This window comes from Anolis carolinensis, chromosome 2, assembly GCF_035594765.1.
Source record: "Anolis carolinensis isolate JA03-04 chromosome 2, rAnoCar3.1.pri, whole genome shotgun sequence".
Lineage (NCBI taxonomy): Eukaryota > Metazoa > Chordata > Lepidosauria > Squamata > Dactyloidae > Anolis > Anolis carolinensis.
Window position 1 is genome coordinate 178,272,984 of NC_085842.1, and position 12,104 is coordinate 178,285,087.

General features: G+C 39.9%; 1 protein-coding gene across 5 annotated transcripts in view; it reads left to right on the forward strand.

Moving 5' to 3' along the window:
* The window catches only part of LOC100564947 (ATP-binding cassette sub-family A member 10), a 114,533-nt gene that overhangs the window by 32,386 nt on the left and 70,043 nt on the right, over positions 1-12,104 (forward strand). For all 5 annotated transcript variants that reach the window (XR_010003106.1, XM_062971169.1, XM_008121999.3 and 2 more), the window contains 2 exons: positions 5,472-5,657; positions 9,176-9,308. Coding sequence is in view for 4 of the 5 variants with exons in the window: in XM_062971169.1 (XP_062827239.1) it covers positions 5,472-5,657; positions 9,176-9,308 (319 nt within the window). In the remaining variant the exon portion in view is untranslated. The remainder of the gene's footprint in view (positions 1-5,471; positions 5,658-9,175; positions 9,309-12,104) is intronic.

Sequence of the window (12,104 nt, forward strand, 5' to 3'; positions counted from 1 at the left end):
GCGGCCATAGTGGGTTAGACCCGGGTCTTTCAAGAAGTCCCAGATCTAACCCACTATCAAATTACTTCGGGACAAAGCAGGGTTTTCCTGCTTTGTTCTGAAAGAATTTGTTTTTACATGGGGTGTCATTTGGATGCCCCGCATAAAAACATTTTAGGCGCTGTCTGGATGCGCCCAAAGTGTGATCATGTGGTAAAACAGATTACCTCGAAGATAAGCCAAGTTTTTCAGCCCTTATTTATGAGCTGAAAAAGCCTCCCTCGGCTTATAATCGGGTCAAGGTCAAGGCTGGCAACGGAGTCTGCAGGCTATTGCTTGCAATATGTGATGTATTTCTCTCTTCTCCTGCCTTATCAGTGTTTTCTTTTGCAAAGCCTCCCTCGCTCTTAATCAAGTGAATGTTTTGAAAAGAGAGACACCCTTGCAAGTCAGGAAGAAGAAAAATATATATTCATTAATCTTATGAAAGCATTTTTCCCTGAAATATTTGTTAAACTCTCCTAAAGATATATAGGCATTAACCCTTTGCAAGCTTTTGCAATCTCTAAGTACCTTTATATGTGTATCTATCTATATACATTAATTTTATATATGAATTTCCCCCTCATATGTTTGCAGGTCTTTGCAAATCTTTTATACATATAGATCCATCTACCTGTGCATCTGTAGCCATACATATACATTATTTTTATATATGAATTTACCCTCATATGTTTGCAAGTCTCTGCAAATATCTATATAAAGAGAGACGTCTGGATAGATATGAATATATTATTACCTATCTATATATAGGGTGTGGAAATATTACAGGGGGGAAATGAACACACAAATATATATAGACATGTCTAGATAGATATGAATATATATAGAATCATAGAATAGTAGAGTTGGAAGAGACCTCATGGGCCATCCAGTCCAACCCCCTGCCAAGAAGCAGGAAATCGCATTCAAAGCACCCCTGACAGATGGCCATGCAGCCTCTGCTTAAAAGCCTCCAAAGAAGGAGCCTCCACCACAGTCCGGGGAGAGAGTTCCACTGCCGAACAGCCCTCACAGTCAGGAAGTTCTTCCTGATGTTCAGGTGGAATCTCCTTTCCTGTAGTTTGAAGCCATTGTTCCGTGTCCTAGTCTGCAGGGCAGCAGAAAACAAGCTTGCTCCCTCCTCCCTATGACTCCCCTTCACATATTTACACATGGCTATCATGTCTCCTCTCAGCCTTCTCTTCTGCAGGCTAAACATGCCCAGCTCTTTAAGCTGCTCCTCATAGGGCTTGTTCTCCAGACCCTTAATCATTTTAGTCGCCCTCCTCTGGACGCTTTCCAGCTTGTCAACATCTCCCTTCAATTGTGGTGCCCAGAATTGGACACAGTGTGATTCCAGATGTGGTCTGACCAAGGCAGAATAGAGGGGGAGCAGGACTTCCCTGGATCTAGACGCTATTCCCCTATTGATGCAGGCCAGAATCCCGTTGGCTTTTTTAGCTGCTGCATCACATTGTTGGCTCATGTTTAACTTGTTGTCCACGAGGACTCCAAGGTCTTTTTCGCACACACTGCTGTCAAGCCAGGCGTCCCCCATTCTGTATCTTTGATTTCCATTTTTTCTGCCGAAATGAAGTATCTTGCATTTGTCCCTGTTGAACTCCATTTTGTTAGTTTCGGCCCATCTCTCTAGTCTGTCAAGATCGTTTTGAATTCTGCTCCTGTCTTCTGGAGTGTTAGCTATCCCTCCCAGTTTTGTGTTGTCTGCAAACTTGATGATCGTGCCTTCTAACCCTTCGTCTAAGTCGTTAATAAAGATGTTGAACAGAACCGGGCCCAGGACGGAGCCCTGCGGCACTCCACTTGTCACTTCTTTCCATGATGAAGACGACGCATTGGTGAGCACCCTTTGGGTTCGTTCGCTTAGCCAATTGCAGATCCACCTAACCGTAGTTTTGTCTAGCCCACATTTTACTAGTTTGTTTGCCAGAAGGTCGTGGGGGACTTTGTCGAAGGCCTTACTGAAATCCAGGTACGCTACATCCACGGCATTCCCTGTATCGACCCAACTCGTAACTCTATCGAAAAAAGAGATCAGATCAGTCTGGCATGACTTGTTTTTGGTAAATCCGTGTTGACTATTAGCAATGACCGCATTTGTTTCTAAGTGTTTGCAGACCACTTCCTTAATGATCTTTTCCAGAATCTTGCCTGGTATCGATGTGAGGCTGACCGGACGGTAATTGTTTGGGTCGTTCTTTTTTCCCTTCTTGAAGATAGGGACCACATTCGCCCTCCTCCAATCTGCTGGGACTTCTCCCGTTCTCCAAGAACTCTCGAAGATAATTGCTAGTGGTTCTGAAATAATATATATATATATATATATATATATATATATATATATATATGGCTTAAAATATTGTAGGGGAAATGCACACACACATACATAGAGAGAGGGGTGGATTTGCAAACGTTTCAGGGGGAAATGCATATGTGAAATTAGTATCTATAATTATAGATCTACTAGCTGTGCCCGGCCACACGTTGCTGTGGCTTTTTTTTAGTGGTGTTGGTCAATCTATATTGGGTTTTATTTTTGTTGTGACGTCAACAAAAACTATACAGTATTATTTATTCATTTATTATATTAAAGAAATATGATAGGATATTACAGTATAACATATAATAGTATATGACTATTTCACAATATTAGTAGTAATATATATCTATATATATAATTATATTGTATTGTTATTAATATTATATTGTAGTGTATTATATTGTAGTGTATTATATTGTAGTGTATTGTATTATATATATATATATATATATATATATATATATATAGCAAATTGGCCCCAGAGTACGGAATGGCCTTGTAGTTTCAAAGCCTGGGTGGTTCCGTGTGTTAGAGGGGGGGAATGCTTTGTTGGGAGGTGTTAGGTGGTTCTGTTTGTTTCCTGGATGGAATTCCAGTGTTTTCAGAGTGTTGCTCTTTATTTACTGTCCTGAGATGAGAGAGTGATGAGTACGGAATGGCCTTGTACCTTCAAAGCCTGGCTGCTTCCGTGCCTGGGGGGGAGAATCGTTTGGTGGGAGGTGTTAGCTGGGTGTGATTGTTTCCTGGATGGAATTTGTGTGTTTTCAGAGTGTTGTTGTTTATTTACTGTCCTGAGATGATATTGTTGTGTATTATTGTACCACAGTAATTATTTCATATTACAGTAGAATCTCACTTATCCAACATTTGTTTATGCAATGTTCTGGATTATGCAATGGAGTCTGCCTTTTAATAGTCAATGTTTTTGGAGTGAGTGTTTTTAATTTATTGTGATATTTTGGTGGTAAATTTGTAAATACAGTAATTACTACATAGCATTACTGCGCATTACTTTTTGTGTCAAATTTGTTGTATAACATGATGTTTTGGTGTTTGATTTGTATAATGATTACCTAATTCGATATGTAATTGGTTTTCCTGAATCCCTTCTTATTATCCAACATATTTACTTATGCAACGTTCTGTCGGCTTGTTTATGTTGGATAAGAGAGATTGTAGTGTATATTTATAATGTTATATTATTTGTTTAGAAGTGGATTATATGAGGCGCCTTCTGTTATAATTATTATTATTATTATAGTCTTGAATGATTATCATTGTGATAAAAATAATAACTTATTATTATTAGTTGTTATTATATTGTTGAATGATTATCAATGTTATAATAATACTTATTAATTTGTGAATGATTATCACTATAATAATAATAATTTTCTATTATTACGATTTGTTAATACATTGTTGAATGATTGTCAGTGTTATAATAATAAGAACTGACTATTATTATGAATTATTATGTTCTCGAATGATTATCAGTATAATAATAATAATAATAATAATAATAATAAATTAGTATTATTATTGGTTATTATTACATTCTTAACTGATGATCAGTTATTATTATATTAATAATAATTATTACTCACAGGGAAGGGAAAGATGATAGGGTTTGAGAGGGAAAAAAGGGGGGCTTCTGAGGCATTGGAGGGGTTGTAATTTGTGGGTGAGAACAACAACAACAACAATAACAACAACAGAAAAGGGGGAAGCTCAGCCTGGACCAACTTGGGCCTTCCCTTGACTTTTTTTGGGCACCAACTTCCACCTTTCCTGGCCTGAGGCTCTTTCCTCCTCCCCCCCCCCCCGTCAGCCGTTTAACCGGGTGAAGGGGAAAAGGAAGGGTCCTGAGGCCGGGAAGGGCGGGAATTGGCACCCAAAACAACTCGAGGGGAGGTCCAGGCCTGCTCGAGGGCCGTGCCCTCCTCTTCCCCCCTCACCTTGAAGAGCTTGAAGACCTCCGAGAAGAACCGAGAAGGGAGGAGGAGAGAGGGTGAGGCGGGGGCTCCGCGGGGCCTTCCTTGCGCTGAGGGGAGGGGAGAGGGGCGGGAGGAGGGGGCCTGAACGGCAACTGGGGGCCCTCCATGGGCCCTGAGGGGGGAGGGGATTAAAGGGGAGAGGGCAGAGAGAGACGTGAGGCCCGCACGCCTGCCAGCGCGACCTCCTGCATCCCGCGCCCACCAAGGAATCAGCCTTCCTGCCTTCCTTCCTTCAGCCCAGGCCCAGCTCTGAGGCGAAAGGGTGAGAGGGGGGTGCACGCAGGCGCACATCGCCTGTTGCGGTTTTTGGCCATTTGTCGGCCCTGTGATTGTGTTTGTCATATAAATGTGTTGTATCTTACTGGAGCCGTGGATGATGAGTTGTGTTGTCAAATTTCGAGGTTGGGGGGCCTGTAGATTTGTTGTTTTGTGCATCGCCGTGATGCCATCACTCATTAATATATATAGATATCTAGCTCTGCGTTGTTTATATAAGCATTGAATATTTGCCTGTTCCTATGTTGGAAGCTGGCCTGGGTCCCCATGGGGAGATAGGGTGGGATCCAAATGAAGTTTTATTGTTGTTGTTGTTGTTGTTGTTGTTGTTGTTGTTGCTGTTGTTGCTGTTGTTATTATTATTATTATTATTATTATTATTAATATAAGGTTATTGTTGATACCATATTGTTTTTGTTGCCCCTACTTTTCCACTTATACAGCTAGTTTATTGTTTTTCTTTGAAATACGGTAAATATTCAAAAACATTTAACCTACTGATGCCTCAATCAATGACATTTTATTGGTATCTATTTTTATTTTGAAATTAACCCGTAGCTGCTGCATTTCCCACCCTCGGCTTATACTCGAGTCAATAAGTAATCCCAGTTTTTTGTGGTAAAATTAGGTGCCTCAGCTTATATTCGGGTCGGCTTATACGGTATGTATATTCCTCACACATGATGTTGTACACGCATGTGAACAGATTGTTCTTTTTTTCAGTGTAGAAAAGGGCTCTCACAGACAATGATGGTCTGTGGAAATTTACTGTATTCTACTTGATGTGTTTTTTGATTAGTAATGGAAACTAAACTGATTGTTTCTTCTTCTTTCAGATATGCTTCTGTTTCATGATCAGTTCTATTCTTAAAAAGCCTAAAGCAACTTCCTTTGTTACTACCATCCTCATTTTCTTTTTTGGAGCCCTTGGAGTTGTTACATCAATTTCTAGAATTTCTGTAACGTTGGAATGGATTTTGGGCATCTTCTGTCCTTTTGCCTTTGGTGCTGGACTCGCAAAGGTATGATGTTAGACTTTTGGGAGTACAGTAGAGTCTCACTTATCCAACATTCGTTTATCCAACGTTCTGGATTATCCAACGCATTTTTGTAGTCAATGTTTTAAAAACATCATGATAATTTGGTGCTAAATTCATAAATACAGTAATTACTATATAGCATTACTGCGTATTGAACTACTTTTTCTGTCAAATTTGTTGTATAACATGATGTTTTGGTGCTTAATTTGTAAAATCATAACCTAATTTGATGTTCAATAGGATTGTCTGTTTGAGGCGAGTGTGAATGTTGCAATTGGCCACCTTGATTAGCATTGAAAAGCCTGTCTGCTTTTTGCCTGGGGGAATCGTTTGTTGGAAGCACCAGCCTAACAACCACCATGTCAGCTACACAGAGAAGCCCCTGAAGTTCACAAGCATGTGGACAACTTCAACAAAATGGAGAAAACTGTGAAAATGAACAAAATCTGGTGGCTACCAATATTTTAAAAACTCTGAAATCAGGACAGTAAATAAAGAACAATACTCAGAAAACAGGGGAATTCCAGGCATGAAACAATCAGGACCAGCTAACACTTCCCAACAAAGGATTCCCTCAGGCAGGAAGCAGCCAAGCTTTGAAGCTGCAAGGCTATTCAATGCTAATGAAAGTGGATAGTTGTAACATTCACACTCACCTGTATATATATATCTGTATATATCTGTGGAATAATGTCCAGGGTGGAAGAAAGAACTCTTGCCTGTTTGAGGCAAGCGTGAATGTTGTAACTGATCACCTTGGTTAGAATTGAATAGTCTTGCAGCTTCAGAGATTGGCTGTTTTCTATATTTCTGTATTCTAAAACCCGAAAGACTGAAGATAATTGTTGGGTTAATATTTCTATTAACATAAAAAATGGAGAAATGTATATAATATCAATGATGCGAATATTATAGAAACATGCACACACATATATGAAGACATATACACATACACACAGAGAGAATCTGCATAGAAGATAGACAAATATAATACATATTTACATATGTATTATTAACGTATTAACAAAAGAAACTGACCCTGAGATATGTAAATGGATTGATCTTATTAAACTTGGGGGAAAAATAGAGTACAGTAGAGTCTCACTTATCCAACATAAACAGGCTGGCAGAACGTTGGATAAGCGAATATGTTGGATAATAAGGAGAGATTAAGAAAAAGCCTATTAAACATCAAAATAGGTTATGATTTTACAAATTAAGCACCAAAACATCATGTTATACAACAAATTTGACAGAATAAGTACTTCATTACGCATTAATGTTATGTAGTAATTACTGTATTTATGAATTTAGCACCAAAATATCACAATGCATTGAAAACATTGACTACAAAAATGTGGTGGATAATCCAGAACGTTGGATAAGTGAGTGTTGGATAAGTGAGACTCTACTGTATGTATAAGTAAACCAATAAAATAAGTAGAAATAGCATTTATTGTACAGGCTCAGAGGAGAAGAAAAGAAAAAGATGGGACTATAACAAGAAGATAGAAGACTAACATGAATGCCACATGATAAGAATCCACTTGCTTTTGGAACAGAAGATATTGTAGATGAAATTCCTTTAAATGTTAGACAATATGTATAAGAATTCCCTCCTTCTTCACACTCCCAGTGATACAATAGATTTCTATATAGATTTAATTTACTAAAAAAAATCTCTGTAACCAAATAACAACGACAACAACAACTTTATTTTCTATCCTGCCTCCATCTCCCTACAGGGACTCGGGGCAACTAACACAGGGCAAAGCCCGAAGACAATAAAATAGAGTAAAACAAATAAAAATAGTATCTTCGAATAAGTAAATACACAATAAAATCAGACATCAATACAAATGCAATACAGTAACAGTAAAAACCAATTTAAAACATGACATAATGAGATGGAAAGACCGCCAATTTGGAGAATGGAGTAAAATTGGAGCAAGTTGAAAGTGAAGCCATCCTTCCTCCTTCCCCTTCCCACATCCCTTTGGTGCCTCAGCTGACATTGCTTTAGGTGAGTGATGGATATCAGTCATGTCATGCATGGAGGCTGTTAATATGACAAGAACCAGCGGAGAGCAGTGAGGATGACCATCAGTGACACCAAACCTGGTTTGGCACCATTGTACAGTCAGGATTCCTTTCTGCCTCCACTGCAGCTCAGGAGCTGGCGATATGTCCTCCCATTCACATCCTGGGAATTGCTGGTAAAATACAAAAGATCTTAATTATCATTTTGTAACCATTACCCTGGAGCTCCCCGGTGGCACAGCGGGTTAAACACTAAGCTGCTGAACTTGCTGACCAAAAGGTTGGTGGTTCGAATCCGGGGAGTGAGATGAGCTCCCATCGATAGCCCCAGCTTCTGCCAACCTAGCAGTTTGAAAACATGCAAATGTGAGTAGATCAATAAGTACCGCTCTGATGGGAAGGTAACCGCGCTCCATGCAGTCATGCCGGCCATATGACCTTGGAGGTGTCTATGGACAATGCCGGCTTAGAAATGGAGATGAGCACCAACCCCCAGAACCGGACATGACTAGACTTAATGACAAGGGAAACCCCTTACCTTTACTAACCACTTTCCTAATGCTGCTACTTTTTTTCTTGCCGGAAAAAAATGCCTTCTACCTTAATTTCCCCGAAAATAAGTGTCTTATATTAATTTTTGCTCCCAAAGATGCTCTAGGTCTTATTTTCAGGAGATGTCTTATTTTTCCATGAAGAAGAATTTACATTTATTGTTGAACAAAAAAAAGAACATTTATTATATACTGTACAATAGTTGTCATCAAAACCAGCATAACCAGCCAAACTGTGAATCCTATCAAGAATTTCTTGTTACTACCATTATTTCCATGTACAACACTCTATGGTACGTACATTTCTCGATCCTGCATGCTCTGGTATTCTGTTTGGCAGACATGCTTCCAAACAAAAACTTTTCTAGGTCTTACTTTCAGGGGATGCCTTATATTTAGCAATTCAGCAAAACTTCTACTAGGTCTTATTTTCTGGGGCTTCTTATTTTAGGGGAAACAGGGTATCTGCAAGTATCCTTAGAAAAGGATTACAGTGTTCCCTCACTACTTCGCAGTTCACTTTTCGCAAATTCGCTGTGTCGTGGTTTTTCAATAAACTCTAAAAGACTATTATAAATCATAAAAAATTACAATTTACAGCCTAAGGAAGGGAGGAAGGAGAAGCCAAAGGGAGAGAAAAGGAGCCCAAGCAGCAACAGGAGGAGAAGGAGGCGATTTATCAACACACGATTAGTTGATAAAGACTTAAAATAGTGTATAACTACTAAAATAATGTATAAATATTAAAATAAACATAGCGTCCCTACTTTGCGGATTTTCACTCATTGCAGGTGGTCCTGGAACCTAACCCCAGCAATAAGTGAGGGAACACTGTAGTTCCTTTCAAGCTTTTGTCATTCTCAGTTGGGCTTTGAGCTGTGGGGACTTAAACTTTGCTCTTTCGTACAGATTTCTATTTATCAAAGATATGGACAACCCTTCTATATGACGCAACTGATGAAGGAACCATATGTCTATATCCTGTTTTTTGACAGCGTTTTATACATGCTGTTGACATTGTATTTTGACAAAGTTATTCCTGGTAAGCATATCTTAATTAATATCAACTAGCTTAAATTCACATACAGTAGAGTCTCGCTTATCCAACATATACAGGCTGGCAGAACGTTGGATAAGCAAACATGTTGGATAATAAGGAGGGATTAAGTAAAAATCTATTAAACATCAAATTACAATATGATTTTACAAGTTAAGCACCAAAACATCATGTTTTGCAACAAGTCTGCCACTTGTTTGGGAGTGTGCCTGCAATTGTGTTGTTGTTAAGCATGTTGGCCTGCTGCGCATAGCTGCCTAGAGAAAGAGCTGTGGATCCGAGTGGGAAGCAGACTGCATTGGATAATACAGAATGTTGGATGAGCGAAGGTTGGATAAGCGAGACTCTATATACATTTTTGTTACAGTCCTTCATGTCATTGCTGATCTATAGGTGATGCAATTATTGATAAAAGGTATTTTCATTAATTATTTATTTATTTATGATATTTTTTATTTATTTATTTATTTATTTATTTACAGTATTTATATTCCGCCCTTCTCACCCCGAAGGGGACTCAGGGCGGATCACATTATATGCATACAGGGCAAACATTCAATGCCCATATACACATAGAACCGAGACAGAGACAGACTCAGAGGCAATTTAACCTCCTCCTGAGGGGATGTTCGATTCTGGCCACAGGGGAGAGCCGCTTCTTCATCATCCACTGTGACAGCACTTCCTCATTCCAACGTCGTAAATTAGTTAAATTTGCCTCCCCACTTTATAAGTGGTACCTTATTTCCTACTTGATAGATGCAACTATCTTTCAGGTTGCTAGGTCAGCATCGAGCAGGGGCTATTTTTAATTTTTAATTGATGGGTGCTTACCCTGCCACGGGCTGGCCTCGAACTCATGACCTCATGGTCATGGTCATGCTGCATTTATTGCAGCAGGCTGCTCACCCGCCTGCGCCACAGCCCGGCCCCTATATGCTGCCTTTCTCAACCCCGAAGGGGAATCAAGGCTGCTTTACATATAGGCAGCTACTCAATGCCTTAAAAACAATACAAAATTAAAATAGGCATTTAAAATAGAATAATAAAATGCAATTAAAACAATCAGAGATATTTAAAACCAAACAATCACAAGTAACCACATAATCCACAAGCATAATCTGGCTGTTCCTATAGTCAATACATGTCAGTCCATATCTATTTATTGCAATGATTCTCCAAAGGCTTGGTCACACAGAGCCAGGTTTTTACTCTCTTATGGAAGATCAAGAGGGATGGTGTTGATCTAATATCCCTGGGGAGGGAGTTCCATAGTCAAGGGGCCACCACTGAGAAGGCCCTGTCTTTCGTGCCCAGCAATCGTGCCTGCGAAGAAGGCAGGACTGAGAGCAGGGCCTCCTCAGATGATCTTAGACTCCGCGATGGTTCATAGAGGGAGATATGTTTGGACAAGTAAGCTGGGCCAGAACCGTTTAAGGCTATATAGGCTAACGCCAGCACTTTGAATTGTGCTCGGTAGCAAACTGGCAGCCAGTGGAGCTGATGTAATGAGGAATATATGCTCCCTGTACGCTGCTCCGGTGAGCAATCTGACTGCCACGTTGGACCATTTGGAGCATCCAAGCAGTCTTCAACGGCAACCCCATGTAAAGTGCATTGCTGTAATCTGTTCAGGATGTAAACAGAGCGTTGACCACTGTGGCCAAGTCTGTCTTCCCGAGTAATGGGCGCAACTGAAGCAATCACAAATCAACGAGTTCTCTGCTGATATCCGTTTGGAATTAAACTAATAGAAAGCATCCTGTGACAGTTAATAAAATTTGCAGTGTCCCAGCAGGGAATACATGATAACTACATTAGCCTTCTAGGTAACCTTGGGGGCCCACACATATAAACATCAGTTTAAAATAACATAGGTAATAAGCAATGTCAAAATTGATGATGATGATGATGATGATGATGATGATGATGATGATGATAACAATAGCAACTTTACTTTTATATCCTGCCACCATCTCCCCATAGGGACTCAGGGCAGCTTACATGGGGACCCACTTTTGCACACATTTAAGTCTTATGTTGAAGCGCCATCAGGCCCCTCCTACACTGCCATATAACATCCAGATTATCTGCTTTGAAGTGGATTATATGGCAACCCCGGTGGTGAAGTGTGTTAAAGCACTGAGCTGCTGAACTTGCAGACCGAAAAGTCCCAGGTTCAAATCCTGGGAGCGGAGTGAGCGCCCGCTGTTGTTCCAGCTTCTGCCAACCTAGCAGTTTGAAAACATGCCAATGTGAGTAGATCAATAGGTACCGCTCCAGTGGGAAGGTAAAGGCGCTCTGTGCAGTCATGCCGGCCACATGACCTTGAAGATGTCTAAGGTCAACGCCAGCTCTTCGGCTTAGAAATGGAGATGAGCACCAACCCCCAGAGTCAGACATGACTGGACTTAACGTCAGGGGAAAACCTTTACCTATGGCAGTGTAGACTCACATAATCCAGTTCAAAGCAGATAATGTGGATTATCTGCTTTGATAGTGTGGATTATATGGGATTCTAAAAGAGACCTAAGGCAGATAATATTGTTTATTAAACTGAAATATGAATATTTGAACTAGGCCATTCTTATGCTTTTATTTCCTTGTCCCTTCATATATTTGTTCTCTGACTAGCTGACATTCAAAATGTCCTTTAACATCAATTCCTTCATGTTATGCTGCTTAGTGAGACTGTACTATAGACAGCAAGTGCAGAGTGATAAATTTGAACTATGCAATGCCAAGAGTCTACATTTTAAAGTACCTTTTGATGTACAAGAG